The following is a 16,271-nucleotide window of genomic DNA, read 5'->3' on the forward strand; positions in this document are numbered from 1 at the left end:
AATTGTGGCCAACTGGTTTGAGAAGCACTCTATGGATTTGAAGAGGCTTGCATGACTCCCGAGGAGCCCCAATCTCAGTCCCACTGAGCATCTTTGTGATGCTGTCAAGAGGGATGTGCATACCCTAGACCCTGTTCCAACAAATCTTCTGGATTATGGGAGGCTGTGCAGTGATCATGAATCAGTATGGCTCCCCAACGCTTCTGGTGACTTGTGGAATCCATGCCATGCAGCATCACCATCATCATCATCAAGGTAAAAGGGGTGTTACGTGCTACCAGCCAGGTATCTCTATTTCAATTGCTTGCGAGTATATGATCTTTGTTGTGTATCAGAATACTTTCAATTGTATAAAATATTAAATTTAATGAGATTATCTCCTCACCAAACTGCAATCAACATGGACCTGACCAATTTAAATAATTTTCAGAAGTCATATCTTTAGTTGCATCTTGCAAGGGAACTATCAACGTACTCATATCACAACGAGCTTGGAATTTCACAGAGAGAATGTACACCATATAGAAAGGCTGTATGCAAGTCAGATGCCACTTACAACTGCAAGGTCCTAAGATCGAAGTCGGAACTCAACTGAAAAAGTACGAGACGTCAATGGACAACCCTAGTCGTCAACCAGCCTTGGATGGAAGTTATGATAGAGTTCTGCAAATCTGCCCCACCCTACCCACTCCATGCACTACATGCTTCCTATCCCATCCTGTTGTGAAGCACTGACTGTCCCTGTCCCTACATTGCTGATTTCTCGTCCCATATCCTGATCCTGCTCATCCTGCATACTTTATGGTGGTGGGAGAAACTGACTAGTGGGCAGGCAGGTACTGTTTTGGGGCAGGAAGAGATCTGACCAAAACCACATGAAGATATGAAGATTTCAACAAGGAAAAGAAATATTTTGTTGTAGAAGTCTCTTGGTTGCATAATGTTTGAAGTATTTTATTGATTTTAGTGGTGTACCTACGTATAATATCAAGTCCATGCCTTTATAATAGAAGGTTGTTTGAAAACTGATACTTTCCAGGTGGTCATAGGTATCCCCTATGCTGTCAGAACCACCATACGATTTTCTATAAAGACATAACATAGTGTCAGTTCAGCTCATATATCCATCACATCACAACCTGCACTCAAAATCGCACAAGCCACATGGCTATCTGTGCGAGAGGTTTGGTCGAAAGAAAGAGCATGCAACTGATGTTGTGTATGATTACATTCAGATATTATGAATCTTGTAAATGTTCTAGAGTTTGCAATATGTAATTTCCAAGGAAGAGGATCTTATTCGGTAGGAGAATATACCAAGGTACCGGAAATGGGTTGGAAGGTGGTTGAACTAATGTAGTGTGTCTACAGAGACATTTCTAGGCATAGAAGACAATGGTAACAGTGAAAACAGTGGTGCTATGTCTTCATTTGTAGATGGAGAAACCCATACTGCAAATATGCGCTGTCTACCAGCTCCATGTTCAAGTTTTGACTGTGAGGCCAATGATCTGCAAACTAGCAATTCAACAGGCCAATCACCAGGCAAGTTTACCTCTTCAAGCAACCTGCCTACTCCAGAGAGAAAAGACAGGGACTATGTTAGCTATGGGTAAAAAGAGGAAAGCTGTAGCTTGCCGGCTGAACAAAAGTGGTAAAAAGCAACATTCATTCAGCGATGTCCACGGCAAATATCTATCTGTGATCTCACAGAGGCAACTGTACCCGTGGCAGAAACAGGTCGAAGTTATGTCAGCAAATCCTATCCAGCATAACAAGTTGATGTATGAAAAATTATATTATTCTTTTGTGGAAGCAAGAACAACACAGCAAAATGTGATTAGGACTTCTGACTGTGGTCTGCTGATATTTTATCTATTGCATGGAACAATCACTTCAAAGAAATGTATAGAATTAACAGTAGGAAAAATCAAGAAATTCACATCTCACTCATACATGCGTGAAGAAGAGAAAGGGAGAGCAGCAAAGGAATTCGAGGAGACAGCTAGAGCGCAATTTCTGGATTATGCTCAATCTTCAATTTACAACACCAACCTAAGTGGATTTGTGTACAAAATTACAGTACAACAGACTATCGTTTGCTGGCGAAAACCATGTGGAAATGGCAGCGGGGTCCATTAGTGCTCTTATACCATAATGCCCAATTAGTATGGATGATTGCCCGTTACCAAAATTGTTCATCCTGCTACACGAATATTCAGTCTGCGAGTTCTGAAACAAATGTTCCAAGCTGATAATGATCACTGCCACTAAATCATGCAAAATTTGAAAGAATAAACTGAAACTCTGGTATAAGAGGTTTTCTTCCCATTCTCGGTCAACAACTGTGCCCTGCTCTTCAACTCCTGTAGCATGTACAGCCTCCCTTGAAGATATTCCTTCAGGCAAAATCATAGAACTGCTTCAGATTCCTCTTTGTACCAAGGGAAAAATCCAGGCACTAGAGAAGTTTTTCTTTCAGCAGTGAAAATCATTTTATTGACAACTAACAGAAATTTTGGCAGCTAGTGAAGACAATCACCTTGAGATATTTCAGTGAGATAGTAATCTGAAAATACACTTCTACATTTGTTTTCAATTTTCCTCTCCATGGTTTCAGGACATTAACAGACATTCATGGTTTGGAAGTGGCTTCCCAAAGGAGTGACCCCTGGAGTTCCCATTGCCTGTAAATACTGCCTAGAAATACATAAACAGCTGTGCCAAGAGCAGTATGACAGCAAAGTGCTTATGCGTTGTGCTTTATGCCAGAGGCATTTGCGTTTCCATCATTCAGTCAATAGAAGTCATTCGGGTTAATTTTTTTGTAAAGACACGCTGTTATGAAGCAACTGCCAGTTTGTCAACCAACACACTGGCTGCTCAACCAATATAAATGGTCCGTTATTGGACATTATAAATTTTCCAGCTAGCTCATTCTTGGTTGCCAGCTTTTCGCCCTCGTGTGCTAGGGTGGGCTCATCAGTTGGTACCTAGCACACCTACCAATACGCTGGCTAGTGCATACCGTGGAGGCCACTGCGTAGGCTAACTGGAGCCACCGGCAGTGCCAATGCACTAAGAGACTTTGTCTCATCACTAAAAATTGATGCCTGCTTGGCCATCAGATGATATAGATGTTGATTCCCATAGGGAATTTGAAATATTTGTCCTGAATGAGCAAATTTATAATACCAATATAAATGGTCCGTTATTGGACATTATAAATTTTCCAGCTAGCTCATTCTTGGTTGCCAGCGTTTCGCCCTCGTGTGCTAGGGTGGGCTCATCAGTTGGTACCTAGCACACCTACCAATCCGCTGGCTAGTGCATACCGTGGAGGCCACTGCGTAGGCTAACAGGAGCCACCAGCAGTGCCAATGCACTAAGAGACTTTGTCTCATCACTAAAAATTGATGCCTGCTTGGCCATCAGATGATATAGATGTTGATTCCCATAGGGAATCTGAAATATTTGTCCTGAATGAGCAAATTTATAATACCAATATAAATGGTCCGTTATTGGACATTATAAATTTTCCAGCTAGCTCATTCTTGGTTGCCAGCGTTTCTCCCTCGTGTGCTATGGTGGGCTCATCAGTTGGTACCTAGCACACCTACCAATACGCTGGCTATTGCATACCGTGGAGGCCACTGCGTAGGATAACTGGAGCCACCGGCAGTGCCAAAGCACTAAGAGACTTTGTCTCATCACTAAAAATTGATGCCTGCTTGGCATCTATATCATCTGATGGCCAAGCAGGCATCAATTTTTAGTGATGAGACAAAGTCTCTTAGTGCATTGGCACTGCCGGTGGCTCCAGTTAGCCTACGCAGTGGCCTCCACGGTATGCACTAGCCAGCGTATTGGTAGGTGTGCTAGGTACCAACTGATGAGCCCACCCTAGCACACGAGGGCGAAACGCTGGCAACCAAGAATGAGCTAGCTGGAAAATTTATAATGTCCAATAACGGACCATTTATATTGGTATTATAAATTTGCTCATTCAGGACAAATATTTCAGATTCCCTATGGGAATCAACATCTATATCATGCTCAACCAATGTTTCTAAATGTATTTCGTGACCTTACAGCTGTAAGCGGCAGCCGATATTTTACGCACAGTATTTCTATACAGTGTACATTTGTACATTCTCTCTGCGAAATTCCAAGTTCATTGTAATATGAGTATATTCGTAGGTCCCTTGCCAGATTGTTATGAAGCAAGTCTGCAAGACTGATGAATGTAACTCTTTGAAACATCTTCAAACACTAGGTATGCAAATTTTCAGAAGTTACCAATTAAAACATTTAAATTGAACATTTTTAAATATTACCTGTATTGGTGTATAACTGATTCTTGTCATCAGAAACCTGACCACCACTCAGGCTCTGGAGTAATGTACTGTAAGATGGCTCACATGGCGTCTTCAATGAATAACTCTTTGGAACCTATAAACATAAAAATATCACAATCTCTTCAATGCAACATACTGCTTACAGCTGTAGCCTACCACAGAAATCATGAGAAATGTTCCCACAAGAAATATGTTACATTTTACAGGCAAGAGTACAACCCAAAGATGAGACTAATCAATTGGACATCATCTTGAGACACTCAGGACTTGTTTAGTTGATCTTAAAGGGCAGTGTAGCAAGAAAGAATGGAGGAAGAATATTACAAACAAATTATAGTATGTCAAATGGGAAGCTGTTTCAGTTGCTGTCACTTTTATGAAGCAAAAATATTTTGGTCTGGTGTAAGCGATATTTAATAGAGTGAAATTATCTACAGAGCGCAGCGCATTGAGTGAGTGGAGTAACGCAACAACATACAGCCACTTTGTTAGACAATTCTGAGTAGCCTCTCACTTCCCATTTGACACAGGCAACAGAACAGGTGTAGAATGCAGTGGTCATAGAAGTGAAGACAATAAGATGGTATGAAGATCTCCATGAAACCAGCCTACTGACAGACAACCCAAATACAAGAGATCATAACGGTTCAAAATTTGCTTTAAAAAAAATGCATTCTATAGGCAAATAAATGCAGAAATTTCACTGGCATTTTGAATCAAAAAGAATCAAAAGGCCTCCTTTCTTTGTCCATTATTTTTACTACAATAAAAACAAAATTTTGACGTGAGAAATACAAAAGAGTCTCGATATTACAAGTCTTGATAGATATTCCTATAAATCTGAACTGAAAAATGTGAATTAACAAAAATAATAAATTGCCTATTTTCAGTGCGTGAGTGTCTTATACAAGGTGAAGGCTGAACACGACACATGGGAGACTGATCTTGAATGCAGTCTGGCAGCTGACAGTGAAGTGATTAAAAGGTGATAAATGCCTCTATCATGGAAATTATGAGTGTTCTAGCAATCACAATTACTACTTATCTGCATTTAGTAGATTTCCTATCTGTTGTTTACATAGTCTTTTCTTAAATACCTTCAAGGAATTTGGAAATTTATCGAACATCTCCCTTGGTAAATTATTCCAATCCCTAACTCCTCTTCCTATGAACAAATACTTGCCCCAGTTTGTCCTCTTGAATTCCAACTTTTCATATTGCAATCTTTCCTACTTTTAAAATACCACTCACAGTTATTTGTCTACTAATGTCATTACATGCCATCCTTCCACTGACAGCTCTGAACGTACAGCTTAGTCGAGCAGCTAGTCTCCTTTCTCTCCTTTCAACCAGCTTCAGAAGTAGTGAACGTGAAGTGTATGGGGTGTAAGAGGAACTTAAGATCTGGTGCCAAGTGTGATACGTGTGGAATGTGGTTTCATTTCAACTGTGGTAAGCTACAGGCCCTGGACAGTGATAAGGAAAGTATGGCATGTAGCAAGTGTTTCATGAATGGGAATGTGACTAGTGACAGAGCAAGAATTGAAGAAATACAACGGGAATTAAATGAAGCGAATCTCATGTTTACAGAGTTACAAAAGAAGTCACAGGAAGTGTATATGTGAAATGTAGGCATTCATTCATCTGTGGAGAATATGAAACCTGTAAATTGTGAAGTGATAGGCGATTCTATCGTACAGCATATAGGACAGGAAAATAGGTCAGGGAAAGTGATGTGCATGCCAGGAATACAAGCGGAACAGATGAACAGGAAAATAGAGGACGAATGCGGCGGGAATGAGGAAGTAACAACTTAAAAAGGCAACAGACTGAATATATAATGGGGAACATTTATGATCTAGTGAACTCAACTAAGAAAAAGTTCCCGAAGGCAAGTGTTGTAATTAGTGGTATACTAAGGAGACCAGATAGATGTATCATGGAAGAAGATCAGCCGATTGGACGAAGAGCTTCAGTGGGTTGCCGAAAGTTCCGGATCACTATTTGTAATCATAGGATATAAACTTCATGGTTTTGATCCGTATTGAATTGTGATCACAATAATAATTATTAAATTAATGTCGTATGGTCCACCTATTTCAATACTATATTATGCAATATTATTGAATTACATTACTAAACTAGGGACTAGTTTCGGCCTTAGCTGGCCATCTTCAACCTTAATGTAAGACATCTAATAACTAAGCAAATGTAAAAACACACAACTGACATGAAAACTAATGTACAAACACACAATTAAAATTAAAATCTGGAGTGAATTAAGTGTAAAATCTGAAAAATAAATTAGGCTCTAAATTCTTAGCATCTGGAGTATGCTCATCAACCAGACTCTTTCTTGTATTAATATTCATAGAATTGTTAGTTCCATCACTGCTAATCATTATAATTTCAATTGCAAAATGGGAACTGGTAAATGTTGATTCTACTTGAGTGGTGTTAGCAGTATGCAAGCCACTGGATGCCACTGTAAGTAACCACCAGCTGATGCAGAACTGCTAGATGGTGTTTCCACATCGACCAACGTAAATGAAATGAAATGTTTCCGTAGTGCTTGTTAAAAACATGCTGAAATGCTGTTAGACATTCTCAGGACGGCACATGAAGATATCTTGATTTATTACTTTCATTTTTCCGTATTGATAGTTATCATATCATAGAAGAGAAAGGATCCACCTAATCAATACAAGTTTATTGTATTATTTGAACATACACGCTTTTATTATTGACAACTGAAGATTGTAATCATACAAGTGGATGAACCTAATATAGAGTAGAATATTATAGAAGCACTCCATACGAACACAAGCACAGACATTTCCTCTTATGTTGGATAATTAAGTAAACAAACAAACGCAAGATGTCAAATTCATTTCAAGAATGTGTTCCTATTCATCACACTGGACTTTAGCATGAAATGTGCATTTTAATGTGTAATTTTAATATGTACTGTGAATATTTTAATGTGTTTACGTATCTATATCTTTTAAAATAAGTTGATCAACACGATTTTAGGCCCTCAGACACACTTAATATTACATATATACACAGCCGGCTTTTGAAATGTGCCTAATTTTAACCCTTGTTACATCCCTCATTTTACTTAGCAAGGCACAATACCAATTTTGACTAATGTAAAGGTAATGTACAGCTGAAGATGACTTTATAAAAAGAGTCAAAACCGGTACTGTAATGTAAGAACTTGCAATAAACTTGTATTAATTAGGTGAATCCTTTCTCTTTTATGATACATGAAGATATGGTTAAAACTGACATATTCTTAAATTGTGGCTGGTATAAATTCGCAATTCATTGCGGTGTCCATGAAGTTAACCTGAATAAATGATAGATAAAATTAGATAAAATTAATGAATAGAAGGAAAGAGAGAGCGTGTTAGTCAAAAGGCATAGCTTATATGAGACTTACCTCTCGTTACGGCATGTGGTGCGTGGTGTATTATTGTGTGCCTATACTAACGGTTGTAAGATTCAAAGGAAAAAGAAGGGGTGGGGTAAGGAGAGAGAGGTGGGGCAAGGAGAGAGAGGCTGGGCAAAGGGCGAGGGAGTGGGGCAAGAGGAGAGGTAGGGGAAAGGAGAGGGGTGGAGGGGAAAAGGGGGGAATTAAGGCAGGGCCGAAGGATGTGGGAAAAGAGATGGCTGCTGAGGAAAGGTGCTGTGAATATTATGAAAAACTGAATTATGACTTACTGGTTTGACATTTCTAAAAATGGGAATTAGAAGGTCAAATAGGATATTTGGCTTTTCTAAAACGTAATTAAGATTATGTTAAATTAATAAACTTCATTGTTTGTCCATACTGAACGAAGATTACAACTTTTATTATAATTTGGGTCCACCTTATTCAATACATAAAATTTGTTGCGTAGATGTAATTACAACATATATTTAAATCAGAACTAGTTTTGATGCCCCAATGCGTCATCATCAGCTGATAGAAGTTTGTAGAAAAATTGACAATCATATAAGATTGTCAACGTCAAATTGATTACAGTTTAAAACCATATTAACAACATGAAACTGTGTTAAAAATATACTGACTCTAAGTTAATATTTTCTACAAGTCCAAGACTTGCGAGTCTTATGCCATAAACTTATAAAAACATATGCAAATCGGTTTGCTCACTTATGATATAAAGTGGATTTAAAAGAACAACAATTTAAAAATAGAATAGTCTTGAAGCACTAAGTGCTTAATTTATCGCACTTCTTAAAACTTGACGTAGTATCGTAGTAGAAATAATTCAATAAAAACTACAGCGTCCCTTTAATGGAGCAATCCTAATGAGGTGGAAACCAGCAATAAGTCCTTTGAGATGTTATCAAGAACAACATTCCCAGTTCAATGCGGTCCTGTAATAACAAGAATGTAATAAACTATCACTTCACCGAAGAGACAAGATATGAAATCGTATCTTATAACGTAATTGTTTTTACGTGACTCACCTCAAAAGGTCGCTGTCCATGCGAAGCGCAATGAAGCACAGCAAGCAGTGTTGTGATTAAAATCAAGTGTCCACAACACAACACACCTTTTGATGGTACATGTTTGTGGGTTACTGTAGTCACGTCCTAGTTCGTGAACCATGGGCAACGGGTGAGTGGCCTAGTAAGTGGTCCTGAGAGTCGGGATACCAGTTGCTATGGAATGGGAGTGGGCATCTCTGACATATTCTGAGTCATGGCCCTCCTTGTGCTCAGGCGGCTAGGACTATACAATCCACCGGTGGTCCATAACCCGTTAGAGGAGAGATCCTCACTTGGACTATGTGTAAGTAGGGTAGCATCCTGCTTCATGAATTTACCGAGCTCAAAACATTTTAAGCAAGCCTCGGACCTATGGGAGTAATGGAGTCCCACTCCCATTTGACAGGCGAGGGACTCCTTGGAACCAACTTGGCGAACGAAATGGAATTCGATGGGGAGCTACCAATATTAATGGGGCTTATGGAAGAAAGAAGGTAGAACTGGCTGAGGCAGCAAAGAGGATAGTATATTTTTAACACAGTTTCATGTTGTTAATATGGTTTTAAACTGTAATCAATTTGACGTTGATAAACTTATATGATTGTCAATTTTTCTACAAACTTCTATCAGCTGATGACGACGCACTGGGGCATCGAAACTAGTTCCGATTTAAATGTATGTTGTAATTACATCTACGCAACAATTTTTATGTACTGAATAAGGCGGACCCAAATTATAATAAAAGTTGTCAATAAGATTATGATTTGGGTTAAAATATTGTTCTATATGTATGAAAAAGCTTTCAGTAATGTTAAGGAGGGGTCCTTTGTTGAAGATTTTGAGAATTTCCATATCTTGTTTTATGTCTGTGAATTTGTGATTATAGTCATGCATATGCTGTCCTACAGCTGAAAATTTATTATACTTCAGGGCATTGACGTGTTCCAAGTACCTTATATTAAAATTCCTCCCGGTCTCTCCAACGTAAGAAGAGTAACAACTGTTGCAAATAATCCTGTATACTCCTCATTTTGAAAAACTTTTGAACTTGTTTATAGGAGTGCCATTATATAAGACTTGTGCATTCCTATTGTTGGTTTTGGAAACTACTTTTACATCGTGCTTTTTAAAGATGTTGGTAACTTTGTAAATTTGTTCGTTGAACATACAGATAGAAAGGGAGGAGTTGTTTTGGTTACCTTTTCTCAAAGTGATAGAGGGGCGATATTTATATTTCTTGATTATTTTTTCAATAAAGAAACTGTTGTATCCATTAGATTTAACTATATTACAAATGGTGTTCAACTCATTTTTGAGGTCTCTTTTAGACATTGGAACATTGAAGGCTCAGTACACCATGCTGTTGTACGCTGCTCGTTTGTGAATTTGGGGGTGTGAAGAATCTTGACGGATTGTAGTGACTGTTTGGGTGGGTTTTCTGAAAATCTTATATCTTAAGCAGCTTGGACCATACAACATTAATTTAATTATTAATATTGTGATCACTATTTGTAGACAGCAATAGTTGGATTGACGACAGGGACTTCAGCAGGGATGGACTTCATCTGAACCAGCGAGGAGTGGTGAGACTAGGTCAACTCTTTTCGAGGGTTACCGAGTCCTTTTCTATCCAAATGGATGATGGCGCAGAACGGGCAGCCGAATGAAGATCCACAACGGGAACAGATTTGATGCAGCTACGACGACATCGAGGCCATCAACAGGACACTGTGAGAGGCAGTGATACCAGATCGGGTAAGTTTCTTAGATTGTTGCAGGTAAACTGCGGAAGTATTGGTAATAAAATCACAAAATTCGAAAACTTAGTTGATGCTAGTGACCCTGGTATAATTGTGGGAATGGAAAGTTGGTTATCGGATAATATATGTAATTCAGAAATATTAAGGTCAACATTTCTAACGTTTAGACGGGATAGAGGGTCTAAAGGAGGGGGAATTTTAATTTGTGTTAGGTTAGAGCTAAGCAGTACGTTAGAATGTGTTCTCGATGACTGAAAAATAACTGGGGTGATGCATCCAACAAACAAAATATAGTCATTATTGGAGCTTACCGCCCGCTGAAATCAGGTTTAAACACAATCACTCATCTTTCAGAACTGACATGTGCAAATATAACCTATGAGAAAAGAACTAAAATTGCAGGGAATCTAAATTTACCATCAGTAAACTGGGCTGGCTCAACTACAGGGGGCCTATCACAGAAAGCTCTTAACTTATTAGTGTGGAGTAATGGCTTTTCTGAAGTCATTACAAAGAACACACGTAAACGAGCACACTCATATTTTTCTAGTCAGACCAGATGACATAGTTATATCTTGTGACGTAATTCAGGGGATTAGTGACCACAGTGCAAAAGTACTCGATCTCTCTTGGGAAAGTTGTAATACGAGGCATGTGGGAATTTCTAAGACTATTTGGTGCTATGCGAGGGGAGACTCCGTAGGTTTTCAAAACTATCTGAGGTTGTGCTATACGAATTGGTTAAAGGAGAGCAAGGTGATGGACGACATTTGGAAGAACTTCAAACCATTTTAAATACTGGACTGAATAAATTTGTTCGCAAAAGGATACAGTAATTAGGGAAAATTCAGATCCGCCGTACTACACCGCGACTATTAGGAAGCTTAAACGCAAGACTAGGAGAGTGTTCAACAGAAGAAATAATAACGATGCATGCAAAGCAGAGTACAGACGTTTGATGAAGCTTTAGCTAACAGAAAAGAAAATGGCTGAAGAGAAATATCTTGACAATATCCTAAATGAAAATTAGAATTCCCGGAACCCTTTTTTAAAATATATACGAAGATTGAAGGGAGAGAACAAGTCAGTTCCTTCTCTTTTTATAGGAGGCAATTTATTGGCGACAACAGATATAGATAAAGCAGAAGCATTAAATAAGCACTAGGGAAAGGTTTTTAATCTGGCGGCTGTTATTCAGGGACAATTTTCCCAAAACTAAATTATTTCCAAATTAAAGCTTCATTATTGCGTAAAGGTCTTTCTAAACTCAGAAGAAGTAAATCTTGTGGACCAGATTCTATTTCCGGAGAGACACTTAAATTCGGGGGTGAAGCGATCCTACCATATTTAATAAGAATCTTTAATATATCACTGAACAATACGAAGGTTCCAGAAGATTTGAAATCGGCCATTGTAGTTCCTATTCACAAAGGAAGTGACAAGAGCGACTTGAATAACCACAGACCGGTAAGTTTGACGTCAATCGTATGCAAACAAATGGAGCAATTAATAGTAGATTTGAGGTTAAAATGGGACTCTTCTGGAATGATATTTAAGGGACAGCATGGTTTTAGGGAAGGGTTTTCCCGCAAAAGTCAGCTCTGTTCCGTATGTAAAGAAATATCGGATAAGCTCAAAAATAATAATTGATTTTGCTAAGGCATTCGATCTTGTGCCACATGACATCCTTTTTAACAAATTAGCACGTACGGGTATTGACATCAGAGTTGTGAAATGGATACGAGAACTCCTCAATGGAAGAACTCAGAGGATGCGTGTGGGAGAAACGCTATCTTCTCCAACAAGTGTTACGTCTGGTGTGACGCAGGGTAGCGTTACTGGGCCAATTCTTTTCATACTTTTGATGAATGATACGCCTGATTCGATAAAATTGGAAGTGCTCCTCTTTGCCAATGATGTGTCATATTTCAGGAGATAAAGACAAAGGAGGATGAACTATTGTTTCAGCAGGATTTAGATACGATTGAAAAATGGGCATGTGAAAATAGAATGAAAATCCACAGCAGAAAAAGCAAGAAATTGTGTTTCAGTGAAAAGAAAATGACAGGAAAGAGGGACTATGAAATTGGAGGAGAAAGTGATGTGGAAGTTGATAGCTGTAAGTACTTAGGTGTTACTATTACAAAAGACTAACTGGTCAAAGCAAGTGGAAAATGTAATTAAGAAATCCTGGAAATCATTACATTTTATTATGCGGAATCTCAAGAAAGCTAATTCTGATGCCAAAAGTAAAGCTTATAAATGCTTGGTAAGACCGATTCTTGAATATGGATCTGTGTGCTGGGATCCGTACAGAGTGCGTTTAATAAATAATAATAATAATAATAATAATAATAATAATAATAATAATAATAATAATAATAATAATAATAATAATAATGTTATTTGCTTTACGTCCCACTAACTACTTTTTAAGGTCTTCGGAGACGCCGAGGTGCCGGAATTTAGTCCCGCAGGAGTTCTTTTGCGTGCCAGTAAATCTACCGACACGGGGGTGTCGTATTTGAGCACCTTCAAATACCACCGGACTGAGCCAGGATCGAACCTGCCAAGTTGGGGTTAGAAGACCAGCGCCTTAACCGTCTGAGCCACTCAGCCCAGCCGTTTAATAAATTCCCTAGAAAAAGTTTAAAGAAGAGCGATGAGTTTTGTAACCGAGAATAGGAGAAATTCCATTAATTGGGAAATAATTGAATCTAGAATAACTAGAGCTCGCCTATGTGGTCTTTGTAAGAGCTTTACATGAAGGGCTGCCTGCAGTAGTATTAGGAATAGGTTGGAACCTCCCTCATACTTATCGAGAAATGATCATAAGCATAAAATCAGGGCTAGAAACCAGCATACGGACGAGGACAAAATTTCTTTTGTTAACAGGACCATAAGGAATTGGAATATATTACCTGCAGCAGTCTTTGTTAGATTCCCTTCCAGTATCAAGTCATTTAAGAAAGCCACTAGTGCTTGTGTAAAGTGAAAAGTAAAAGTTGTAAATTACGGACACTGAATTGGTGATTTTCTGGTTGGTTTAGATTGTACAACTAGGATTTTTTCTTGTGGTATTCTCTTTCCAGGGAATTGCTTGTTGTACTCATGTTGTTGTAGTTGTTGTTGGGTAATTACCAATGTTTTTAACTTTATTATCACTTGTAATGTTAAGCTAGTAGTAAGTTAAACCTATAGTATTGTAAGCTGTAGTGTTAAACACTGGGAAATACTTCAGTTTTGTGTGAATTTGTATATGATGATGATGGATTTAGAATTTTAAACTTAAAATAGTAGTATTTCTTGTAATATTTTCTTTCCAGGGATTTGCTTGTTGTACTGTTGTTGTTCTTGTAGGGTAATTATGTTTTTAACATTACTTTATTAACATTGTAGTGTTAAGCTAGTTGTAAGCTCAACCTATAGTATTATAAGCCGTAGTGTTAAGTATTGGAAATACAGTACTAAAGTTGTGTGTGAATTTGTATATGATGCTGGACTTAGAAAATTAAACTAGTAGTATTTCTTGTAACATTTGCTTTCCATGGAATTGCTTGTTGTACTCTTGTTATTGTTGTTGTTGTTGTTGTTGTTGCTGCTGCTGCTGCTGCTGGGTAATTATGTTTTAACCTCACTTTATTATAACTTGTAACGTTAAGCTAGCAGTAAGCTCAACCTATAGTTTTGTAAGCCATAGTGTTAAGTACTGGAAAGTTGTTTCCAGTTGTTGCGTTTGCCAGATTTGACTCTGTGGCTGATGATGGCACAAGTTTAGAGTCGAAACTAGTACCTCATGTGAACAACATGTGATTGATTCACATTAATAAATGTTTGTGTATTGAATAAGAGGACCCCTAGTAATTAATTTCAATTATTGTAACCCCACTTCAATACGGGTTATGAAATTTCTAAATATCAATGAAACGGCCTACCAGCCAAAGAGAAAAGCCTATCAATATATGGGTTTAAAAATTAAAGTCGCCAAATTAGGCAAAGATATCAGCTTCTTGAAACAATGCATTATTCAGAATTTGACACCTAACTTTCTGAAAGGAACCATCAAAAAACATTGTTCCGCACCGCATTCCGTCCAAACACAACAAAAACGAACAAAATTTGGTTGAAAATGAACTTTGTTTTTTTTATATAAGAAAAAATCGTTTTTAAATAATAAACTTTATGAGACTGACCTTGAAGCAGCCAATCTGCTTCCTAGCATTCAATGGAATTTATTTCTAAATCAGATTAATAATAAACTTTTTGACATACTCTCACAAAAACAGGTTTCTTTACAGAAGAAATTAGCAGCATTAAAAATGAAAAGAACTGCATTAAAAAATCAGCCCAAAGAGACCAGTTTACAAAGAAACTTAATTGAGAATTTCCAACCTCCGGTAGTCAATCTTCCGAACGTAATTTTAACCAAGGAAGAAACCACCATCGTAGCGAAAGGCCCAAAGCAGAATTGGCCCAATATGAATAAAATAAACACTGCCACTAACTTGATTATTGAGTCTGAAGCTACAATCAATAAAATGCCGCTAAAAGATAAAGATTAAATTAGATTTGAAATAAAAAGAAAATTAGATACGTTCAATTCTAATAACGTAAATAAAAGACCCCCCCCCCCAACAATTCTAATGTCAATAGTTTTACCTCTGAACATAAACAAATTGCAGAACTCAAAAAGAAAATTAAATATTATCTAATTATCACAAAAGTGGATAAAGGAAATACTACAGTTATCATGGACAAATCTAATTACGTATCAACAACCAAAGAATTCTTTAACAATAGCATGTTTACAATAATCAATAAAGATCCTACCCAGAAAATACAGTGACAATTAAAACAAACATTAAAGAATGTATCCTTTCCTTTTTACGGATCAAGAAAACTCTATAAACTATTAAATATGAACCCAGGCTTACCCACAGTTAAAGCCCTCCCTCCTATTCGGCCCATTATTAACTACAAACCCAGCCCTCTATATGAAGTTTCTCAATTTATTCAACTTTTTTTTTTTTTTTTGCTTTACGTCGCACCGACACAGATAGGTCTTATGGCGACGATGGGAGAGAAGAGGCCTAGGAAGTGGAAGGAAGCGGCCGTGGCCTTAATTAAGGTACAGCCCCGGCATTTGCCTGGTGTGAAAATGGGAAACCACGGAAAACCATCTTCAGGGCTGCCGACAGTGGGGCTCGAACCCACTATTTCCCGATTACTGGATACTGGCCGCACTTAAGCGACTGCAGCTATCGAGCTTGGTACTTTTTTAACTAAGAACTATCAATTTCTCTCTAAAAAATCCATCAAAAACACCACCAAACTAATTGAAAAAATTAAGTACCCTTCATGCTTTCGACATAGTGAATATGTATCCAAGCATACCCATAACCAAACTCTCCTCCATTATTGAAAAAAACTTAAACAGAGTTCTCTCAGCAAATTAGAAATACAGGATTTTTTTTCTCTTCTGAAACTGGTCATCAACAATAATTTATTTAAGTTTTATGAAACCATTTATCAACAAAATGGACTGGCGGGATCACCCGCATTGGGAATTCTAGCGGACATTTACTTAGACTTTCTAGAATATACAAAAATAAATAACAACACTTTTCCAAACAGCCTCATTTGGGCCAGG

The 16,271-nt window shown here is 37.8% G+C and overlaps 1 protein-coding gene across 1 annotated transcript in view; it reads right to left on the reverse strand.

Annotated features, from left to right (window-relative positions):
• The window catches only part of Zyx (lipoma-preferred partner zyxin), a 242,056-nt gene that overhangs the window by 157,233 nt on the left and 68,552 nt on the right, over positions 1-16,271 (reverse strand). The window contains exon 3 of the mRNA XM_067141232.2: positions 4,338-4,452. Within this exon, the coding sequence (XP_066997333.1) occupies positions 4,338-4,452 (115 nt within the window). The remainder of the gene's footprint in view (positions 1-4,337; positions 4,453-16,271) is intronic.

This window comes from Anabrus simplex, chromosome 2 (genome assembly GCF_040414725.1).
Source record: "Anabrus simplex isolate iqAnaSimp1 chromosome 2, ASM4041472v1, whole genome shotgun sequence".
NCBI lineage: Eukaryota > Metazoa > Arthropoda > Insecta > Orthoptera > Tettigoniidae > Anabrus > Anabrus simplex.